The sequence below is a fragment of the Falco rusticolus genome, chromosome 2, assembly GCF_015220075.1.
Source record: "Falco rusticolus isolate bFalRus1 chromosome 2, bFalRus1.pri, whole genome shotgun sequence".
Lineage (NCBI taxonomy): Eukaryota > Metazoa > Chordata > Aves > Falconiformes > Falconidae > Falco > Falco rusticolus.
This window is the reverse complement of record NC_051188.1, coordinates 23,127,517-23,137,290: the sequence shown is the minus strand read 5'-3', so window position 1 is coordinate 23,137,290 and position 9,774 is coordinate 23,127,517. Positions and strand designations below refer to the sequence as shown.

Here is a 9,774-nt window from a genome sequence, read left to right as displayed (position 1 = left end):
CAGAGATTAAAAAATCCAGACCTTTACTTTCCTTCTTACAGTGATACTTCCAATTCTACACAAAAGCTTAATAGCTCACTCATGAACAACTGTCAATGGGGGGGTTAAAGTGTACGTAGCAGGATTCCATTGGCAGTGCAGATGTTAAAGATACTTCAGGAAAAAGGAACAACCCTTTGTTGTAGGTGAGAGATTCTTGATTTACGATTAAATATATTTTGGAACGCAACAGCATTTATAGCAAACTTTTATTCAATAGTTTAAAAAGTGTATGGAAATTTTCATGAACAAAGATTTACTCAATGGAAAATACCTTCTTTTCCCCCTTAAAAAGTTGTGCAAGAACATCCATTAAAGGCATTTACCTACAGTAATCAGTTTTAAAATGCATGGGTACTTTTGGATTTTTTGGATACATATACACCATTTCCATAGTTAAGAAGCTATTGTCCTGAGCAGTGTATGAAAAGACATGGTTTAAACTACCTAGTTACAAAACATTTACACAATTGACAACAAGCACAAAACAATTATAGACTTTAAACATTTAATGTGCCTTTTCATCAAGGAAGGCAAATGATAACTGTAGGACTGCTTAACACTGTGAGTGTCAATTTAGTATCACATATTTAGATCTGCAGTACAAAGACACGCACAAAACACTTGTGTGGAGTACATTGTTAAAATAAACCAAGCTTGTATTCCATCATCATATGTGGTTCTCCCATAACTTCACTCTGTGAAGGATCTGCAAAAACCAAATTGATAGCATGAGGCTTTTACCAGGCTAAAGACCAAGTATATTTATGAACATGACCATGTATTTTTTCATTCTAATGCTTAGTGCAACAGCTTGTGGACTGTTTTGGGTTTTTTTTATAGTGTTGCACAATGCAGGTCTAACTCATAAGCCTCCCTCCAAAGCAGTAATCAGAAAACAAATACATCTATAGTAGAACAGTGTTTCATAAGGACCCACACACACTTCAAGTAAAACCAACCAATTCTACATAATAGTCTCCTATAGGCTGAGTGTCAAGGCTGATTGTCAAGGCTGATTGAATTTTGCGTTTAAGAAAACTCAAGTCTGACTGAAGCTTTTCCCCACAGGCACCCCACATCTCTTTCCAATGCAACTTCTCTGCACAATAGCTGGGCTCATACTCCTTCATTCTGTTAGTTGGGACACACTCATGGTTTCTCTTCTCCACCTAACCACCCAGTTTCACAGAAATTCTGTGCCCTTAAATATCTGAGATCTCCTCCATTGTATGGGGTACGGTAGTTAGCCACCAAAGGTTATCAAGAAATGTGCAGAGGGCACAAGAGATACCAATGCTGACGGTACAAACTTCATTTCCATAAAAAAAATAAATCAATGCCAGAAAAAAAGATTGTGACTGCACTTCAGAAGAAATACACCTTTCTTTATGGGTGTATCAGAGTGTTTTCCTTCCATAAATACAGCGTATTAATGCCAGATTCCTCCACAGACACCAAAACTATCTAATCCAGCCCCAGCTGATAAATAGAACCTTATCAGAAACACTTCTGGCTCGCTCACTCCTCAGCACTCCGTATGTGACAGATTGTGAGCAATGGTAAATAACTAAATTCCTATCAATTATGTTTGACCTTGCTCTACCCTTGAATCACAATAACCTAAGATTCCTTCCCTTACTCCCTGTAAATCCATCCCAGAAAATAATCTCAGATTTACCTCATGCCTCTAGATTCCCACTTACCCCTCCATTATTTCCACCTTCCTGTCTCCCTGGCTCTTTCCATTCTCCAGTCCCACCGCAAAATACCCTCTGCCTCCTTCCACATCCTTAACTACCAGGTACAAAGAAATCATTTCTTTAAACTACTCTTCCAGGTTTATTCCATTCCACACATACCAGCTGTCAGTCAGTAGCCCACCACACAACTGCAAACTGTGGAGTTAATTTGAGGGAGCCTTCCCCTTGCCACATCTCTGGTTCATTAGTTTAGTACCTCTCTTCTAGCCTTTATTTTTAATAAATTTGTAAAAACTTTGGATCTTTGTAACTTCCACCTGTCAAAATCTGCATAAGTAGTTCAAAAGTTTCTGGGGAAACATGAATACAATCTAAGTGCACAATATTCTATTCCTTTAGAAACCCAGCCTACAAGCAAATACAGTCTTTAATATTTCAGAGTAATTTTCACACAACTAGCAGCTGAACCACACTTATTTCTCCTTCCCACAGTACTTCTTTGCCTTTAGGAGTTCATTTTTTTCTTTGTATTTTGTGCATTTAATTCTCCTATTCCATAGAGGCAAAGAACTTCTCAGTTCCCAAATTTTACTTTGAAATGTTTCCGTAACATTCAAAACAGAATGTACTTACCATTAAGGATATCCTCAAAACCAATGGATTCATCATTTCCCCTCAGAGTATCCAGTGCTATGTTTGAGCTGTAAAGAAATGGGAGACGCTGGACCTGTAAAAAGACAAGAGTTCAAGACTGCAAGTCTGAAATTGAGGGCATTTATATTTGGATTTTTCAGCTGAAGTGACAGAGAAAAGCAACAGGCAAAGTCACTGCTTCCTTAAAAAACAACAACGCAGCAAGAGAACTACTGGCACACACATAACAAAACCTACCTAACACCACTATCTTCTGTGGTTTACCTCCCTGTTTGGCAAAGATCAGCCTTCCACTAGATTTGTAGCTTTGACTGCACTGTAGATACTACAGCAAATAAAAGAGTTTCAAAAAATGTAGGGTTTTTTTCTTCTCCTCTTTCCCACAAAAAGCTGGGGAAGCTCACTGCAACAAACATCTACACCCCGAGGTCAGTATTGGGTGACTGACATACTGCAGTGTTTGGAAACCACATGCTAAGTTTGCTGCATCTCTGATCTAAGTCAGGAATATAAGTGAAGGAGCTATATTGATTTTCACATCTAATCAATTATTTTGCTGATCCCCACCAACTTAAGCTTCAAGTCAACTCCCAGTTACTTTCATTTTTCTGTACCCTTCACCCACAGTATTATTAAAAAAAATAAAAGAGGTACACACAGCATTCAGATCCTAAACATTCTGAGAATGGCCTATCTGTACTTACAATTGCATTCACTGCTAGTAGTGATACTTCAGTTATACCATGAATGTATTTTACAACTATAAAATTATTTTTGTGTGTAACGAGATAGCTACATGATACATCAGAGATTTCCATAATCACTACTGGTATCATTGCCCGAAGTTCAAATAAACTATTGCAGTAAATATTTCAGAAAAGTGAAATAAAGCCACAAGAGAACTTGTGTTGCCTAACATGAAGCTGGGAGTGAAAAACCTTCCAGTCCTGTATTTCCCCCACACATCCCCCAAGAATACCTGCAGAGAATACACTAGCAGAATATCCTCACCTGACTCATTTGCTGCCATGTGCTAACATAAGTTAGGAAAAATATTTTTCCTCACAAGACAGCACAGCTGAGATCAACAGATGTTTTCATACATCCTGACTTACACACCTTCAGGACCAGTGATTTCTGCCAAGTTTAATGCACCTCACTGTGCTTCAGTAGCACCTGATCCACTGGAAGGGAATATAAAATTGCTCTAACTCACTTGGAAAAACAACTCCTAATAGTTGTCAAACTATTGTTTGTCAATATAGTTGTCAAACAAACAAAAAAAAAGTTTAATGGGACCAATGAGTTTTCTGTATCTCCCAAGAGACAAAGTCAGCGTCCCTCCAGTTACCCTCCATCCTAGGAGATCAAAAGGAAAAGGAGACAGTCAGCTTCCCAATTAAGAGTTAAAACCTTTGAACCTAACTCCCTGTAGACCTCCCTGATCTTACAAGAAAGGCTGCAGAACAAAGTACATAGCAAATTCCCTGCTTCAGGTTTCCTCTTTAGGTTACCTCTAAATCCACTCCCAAATCACTACCTGCTTCAGACCTAAGTCTCTTCCCCACACATGCAGGGATTCCTTCCCACAAAGGTCATACATTCCAGAGGAGAGTATTAATTCTAGGAGTTAACACTCAATTCCTCCTTTTCTCTAAAGGCTTAGAGGAAGCTAGTCCACAGAAAAGCTAGAGCAGTTAGAACTTCACCAAGTAATCAATAAAAGAAGAGCAGCCAAAAGGCTTTAGCATATTGATTGTTCTGGAAACTATTAACTGCAGTGTTTGGTTAGTTGGTTTTAATGAAAGCAGCCCAGTAGAACTTCTTTTGGAAACATAAGGTATTTCAACAAAGAAAGATGTCTCTCAAAGCATGTTCTGAGATAAAACATTTTTTTCAAGTGATTTAAGTTATACCTGTTGGATAAAAATGCCTACCTGTTTCACTGCTCGGAGCTCCATCTGCAGCTTTAAAGGTGCATGGAGTCCTTGAATGTTTCTCAACGTGGCAAAGTTTGTTTTATCTTGATTTAACTGGAACTATCACAAACAACATTGATTTTTATTTTAGAAAAAGGTACTTTCAAGTATAGCCATAGAAGAGATCTGTGGCATCCTACTTCAACACACATTAATTTTTTATGTAATAATTCAGTGATACCATCATATGTGTCTCAAATGTATACTAAAGAAAGTCATGCAGTAATATTTGTTTTATGAAACTGAAATTGCTTTTGGCTGGGTTTTATTGCAAATCAATAAGTAGCAATTTTATTTTGTTATTTCTGACAATCGGGACATGTACCACCACCAAGTGGTGTAGTTTTGCACTACTTTACATTACTACAATATCGTCAGCACAAACTCAAGCCAAGTCTGGTTTAAACTGACCATTGTCAGCCATCAAAGACTCTACTTGAGAATGCTTGAAATATTTTTTTCATCAAGTAGGAAGACAGAGCACCACATATACTCCATACGACTCTGAAAAGCAAAAGAAAGCTCATCATTTACCAGCTGCTCTAAAACTGAACAGCAAGACAAAGAAAATTTAGTAGAGGGTTCTTTTAATGAAAAAGTGCTGGCTCATGAACACTGATGTATACAAAAGTAACTTAGGCTTAATGTTAAACTTAAGCTTGAGTAATCCAGTCTCAAAGTTGGCTTTTATAGTTAGTGACTGCATGCCTGTAATTTTGACACAATACAGTATCGTAAAGTAAAACAAAAAATACAAAACTTTATTTTAAAACCTGTACTTAATCTGCATAACAAAAGCTTACCAGTACAACAATATCATCCCATTTATGTGAAGGGATCTCAAAAATCAACAGGAAAATACAAGTCAAAGGCATAATGTGCATTTTCTTCATAACAACCTATACAGAATCTCTTCAGAAGTTAGCAGAAAATATTGTTTATGTCTCACCCAAAACTTACAATTCTGGTCACATCATTTTTTCCATTTCTTTTACCTTATAAAGGTGGGGGTCCTTATCTGGGTAGCAGAAATATTTGGTTTCTACTAGTGCTACCTGAATAACCTACCATTTATGGCAGTAAAAACAACCATAACTTTCCTGGGCCAGGAAAGTCTTTTCCTATTCAAATGTACATGAAAATAATTCTTAAGATAAACTTACAAAAAAACTAACCAAACAATAGGTGGAAAAAACAATTTAAAAGTTTCACAAGGTAATTCTTAGGGGATTACCTTGTGTATTTTCATTATTTCTGTGAATTTTTTTCTCTCTAGCATGTAATCTTTTAAATATGCAGGTTTTATACAGCAAGAAGAATTAAAAACTAAGCTATAGCAGCCAGTTGTAAAAACAGTAAATCGATCAACAAAGAGCTTGGAAACATTCATAAATAAGCTCGTTAAGTTGGTGTCACATTACATTCAGACCTTCTCATGCTGATTAGTTTAGTAATTTGGAACATTCTATCCAAATACTGCATTTGCCTCAGGACATTTTATTACATCAGATGATCTGTGCTAACAAAGTGGGCACCAGAGGTAAGTTCAATCATCTACTTCACCAAGGCTGTCAGTCTCGTCTCCCTTTACCTTCAACCTATGATCCACAGACCACTTAAGTGGTCCACAAGTGATGACTATCCCGGACAAGATTGCATACGTTTACAACAAACTGTATGTATTAAATTTCTAAATGGGATCAAGTAATTTAATGAAAAATATTTATGCATTCACAGACTGAAAACAAAGAATATGGTAAACCTACAGACAAAATGGGAGGAACAGCCTTCCAGAAGTGACAGGTGTGCCTCCATCTAATTACAGAGTCTGCATACACAACTAGCTTAATAACTTTTAGATGACTAAACCTTAGTATGTGTATCGCTACTTGAAAGCCCACTCACATACTTGCAGAGAGTCACAAATGGGAGGTTAACATTAAACACATTTGCCAACAATGTTATTTAACTAAAACGTTACCGTTATTAAACATCTTTAATCTGTTAAAGTCAAGACCCTGTTCATTACTTGTTACTACAAAAAGCAGACCAGGTAACCACTTCGTTAATTTAAAACATAACAGCTAAGAGTGAAGACAGCTAAATTTGATGCTACACTTACATTTTTTTCTGACAGCTCCAGTGGGTGGGTGGGCAACAATTCATTTTTCACACTAGTAAAGCTAGAAATACAAGTTAGAAAAATGGAACTTCAAATTAATCAGGTTACCGTTTTTTAAGCTGCATTCCAAAACTAATCTCAGATACAAACATCAACGCAGAGACACACAACTATGAAAAAAAAAAAGCAGCTTAATACTGAAGCAGTGAATAAGACCTAACCACTGCACTACCAGAATAAAAAGAATTTAAATTTCAGGCATCCTTTTCAATGTCTGACAAAACAAAATGTCAGTTTTTCTTCCTTGACCCTCTTCAGAAATAGAAAAAAATATTAATAAATTAAAACACCATAGATATAATTGTGGCCCAGCTACCTGGTATCTGATTTTAGAAGTCTCCAAGCTTTTGCAACTGAATATTGTATATACAAAAACGAGGGGGGGGGGAAGGTATTACCTGCATTTTAAACTCTGTGAACTTTTAGATTCATTATCCAAAACATGCATGCAATTTTGCACTCATGTAAAATGGCAAAACTGAAACCCATTATTTTTATTATATTAACTTTACTTTTTGTACCAATGCTGAAATTCATCATTTCCCACAGTGCTATGGCACACTCAATTTACATGTATATTAAAACTAGCATAGAGTTTAGTTATTAATACTTTTCTATCTCTTTTCTAAAGAGCCATATCACACAGGTAAAAGTCCACTAATGTCATCTACCTCTTCAAGTGACACTTCACAGAAAATTCATGCTTGAAAGACAATACAATTAAATACATGCACTTTAGGCTTTAGCAATACAATTGCCACCAACCTTCTTTAAAGGCAACATTTAACACATACTTTCTTCCTATATCTGAAGTTCAACATTGGCTACGGCACAATTCAACAAGCACAAGTAAAGCATACCCTCTACGCAGAAGATCAGGGCCTTCAAGTAGTCCTGAGGCTGAGAATTCAGTGATGGGGATAACATCCTTCAGCAGAGAAGCAGCGCCTCTGGAATTCTGGAATAAAAAAAAAAAAGGGAGGCTTACTTGAACAGAAGCAGACCCCTTCTGTATGGGCCATTAGGCCAGACAAATGAAACAAATGCTCAAAGGCTCCTTAAACTGCTCACATACAAACCCTAGACTTTATAGAGTCTCATTGAAAAAAAACAAACCAAAACAATCAAAACAAACCCCCCACTGAATCAGAATTCTTTCAGAGTCTTGTAACAGTCACAGGTACTGGTAATGCATTTCTTGGATCTGGCTGAAACACTTAAATTTGCAATTCCTCCTTGTTCATTCCCGTCCTGGGCTGCAGGGATGGAAAAGGAAGATGGCAGGTCATGCTCAGCTGACAGGACAGAAAGGAACATGATTGAGCATTCCTTCATTTACTTCAAACACAATCAAGTAAAATCAAATCAATTTTATCCATAGTTTAAGGCTAGCATAAAGAGGACAAGGTGTATTCAAGCGGCCTACTATGCCAGTTAAATGAAAGAGCAAGGGAAAAACAGTAACTTAGCAGAAGACCAGAAAAAACACCTCCACAGACTAAGTAAAGCCATCTTAACTCAGACCACTGAATTCATGCTACTGTGCCTGATTTTATTGAAGTGATTTTAGTTTACACAAATTGTTCCAATAGGCCAATGTAAAATAAATTCTGGAAGGTGACAGTGATGAGCTGTTCAGTGGAGGAGTTTCCTCCAGCAGCACTGTCAGAGACAACAGAAAATTCATGCTTACAGTTAAGGTCCTTTGTATTAATGTGTTAACTGTCCATAACTTAACAGCTATTAGAAAACCCCAAAATACCTGTTATTATGTACATATAAAACACCTACTAACTAATGTGTTCAACACTAACCAGACCTTTCTAAGATGGCTGTAAGTGAAAACATTAAAGAGGTGCATTACTTGGAAGATGTGACAAGAGGGAAGATCAAAGTGAAGTCAAAGGTAAGGAAAAAAACCACAAAATACTCCCGAAAAGTAACACTTTCAAGCCACACCAGTGCCCATGCCATCTTCGGTGGTCACACCACTGCTGTCCGCCACAGAGGACCAAGGCACGACCTCCTCCCGCCGCGCTGGCTGCGGCACCGAGAGACTGGGGGCTACCGGGGGTCTCAGCCTCCCCATCCCACCCCACTCCCAGAGCAAGGGCTTTACTCACAACCACACACCCCTCAGGCCGCCTCGGCCTAGAGCGCTCACGAACGCCTGGCAGAGACCAGCCGGCACTGGGCCGGACAAGGGACACCGGGCCCCCGGGGCGGGCGGGCGGGCGCCCCCCATGGCCACACCAGACCCCATGACTCAGCATGGCCCCAGCATCCCTCACCCAACGGCCGCCACTCCCGAGGGGCCACCAGCCAGGCGGGGGAGGAAGGTGGGGGGTCAGACAGACGGGCCCACCCGTCCCGTTCCAGCCCCGGCGCAAGAGCTACCCCCACCCAAGCCCACCGCAGGCCCGCACTCACCATCTTGAGCCCTCACGCACGGCCGCTTCCGGCCCCCCGCCGCCTCACTTCCGCCCCGCCCCCGGCGCGCTGCGTCAGACGCAAGGAGGGAACAGCGCCCCCTCGGCGGCAGGCCTGGCGGGGCCTGGCGGGGGCGGGGCCTGGCGGGGGCGGGGCCACGGCTGCCCTGAAGGGCGCGGTGGGCAGTAGCAGCGTCGCGTTGGGGTTTCTGTGCCCTGCCTGGGGTCCTGGTCCGGCTCGTCTGCTGCTGGGGCCGCCGCCTGCGCAGCAACCGCCGTGTTCCTACATGCTGGCCAAAGCTACCTGTCTCGGCAGTGCCCTGCCCCCGGTGGGAGCCGCAGCGGGCCGGGTGTCGGGTGGGGGCAGCTTCTCCAGGCTCCACCCGCCCCCTCCCAGTGGGCTGTGGGCGGCAGAGAGCGGCGAGCTCGGGTGACCCTAGCGGCGCCGCTGGGCTGAGAGGGGGTGGTGAGGATGTCAGGGCTTGGCGTGCTGGGCCTGCCACGGAGCCCACCGGGGACCTCAGGCGGCCCCCGGGGCCCCGAGCTGTCGGTGGCCAACGGGGATGGGCCTGCAGCACGTTAAATGTTTGCAAACAAGTTTTGGGAGTGGTGGATAAATCCTGTGTTGGTGGGCAAGTGTCAACAACCACCGTAGCGGTGTGGTGACAGAATTAATACTAGCTTGCACTTACAGAATGCTGAAAGGCTTTCTGAGAATCATGAGAAAGTTTTCCACAGTTTTTGATATGTAGCTCCAGCTGTGTGGCTGGCATACCTGTTTTACATAT

The 9,774-nt window shown here is 41.0% G+C and overlaps 1 protein-coding gene across 3 annotated transcripts; it reads right to left on the bottom strand.

The window, feature by feature from the left end:
- Positions 1-230: 230 nt before the first annotated feature.
- On the bottom strand, positions 231-9,102 carry LOC119143787 (proteasome maturation protein). 3 transcript variants are annotated; one of them, XM_037378413.1, is made up of 6 exons: positions 8,988-9,102; positions 7,418-7,515; positions 6,498-6,558; positions 4,334-4,435; positions 2,376-2,469; positions 231-748 (listed from the first exon to the last, which is right to left on the bottom strand). In XM_037378413.1, exons 1-6 carry the CDS (start codon positions 8,988-8,990, stop codon positions 681-683), a joined length of 426 nt encoding a protein of 141 aa, XP_037234310.1. In that variant the 5' UTR covers positions 8,991-9,102; the 3' UTR covers positions 231-680. The 3 variants fall into 3 exon arrangements, with proteins under 3 accessions (XP_037234310.1, XP_037234308.1, XP_037234309.1); XM_037378411.1 differs by lacking the exon at positions 8,988-9,102 and adding an exon at positions 8,681-8,842; XM_037378412.1 differs by lacking the exon at positions 8,988-9,102 and adding an exon at positions 8,517-8,546.
- Positions 9,103-9,774: the final 672 nt, after the last annotated feature.

Coding starts and splice junctions, on each gene's coding strand:
- LOC119143787 (XM_037378411.1), bottom strand. CDS start 8,830: ATGCTGAGTCATGGGGTCTGGTGTGGCCATGGGGGGCGCCCGCCCGCC. Junction 7,516..8,680: donor GGCCTGAGGGGTGTGTGGTT/GTGAGTAAAGCC, acceptor TTTTTATTCCAG/AATTCCAGAGGCGCTGCTTC. Junction 6,559..7,417: donor CCTGATCTTCTGCGTAGAGG/GTATGCTTTACT, acceptor TTGTATTTCTAG/CTTTACTAGTGTGAAAAATG.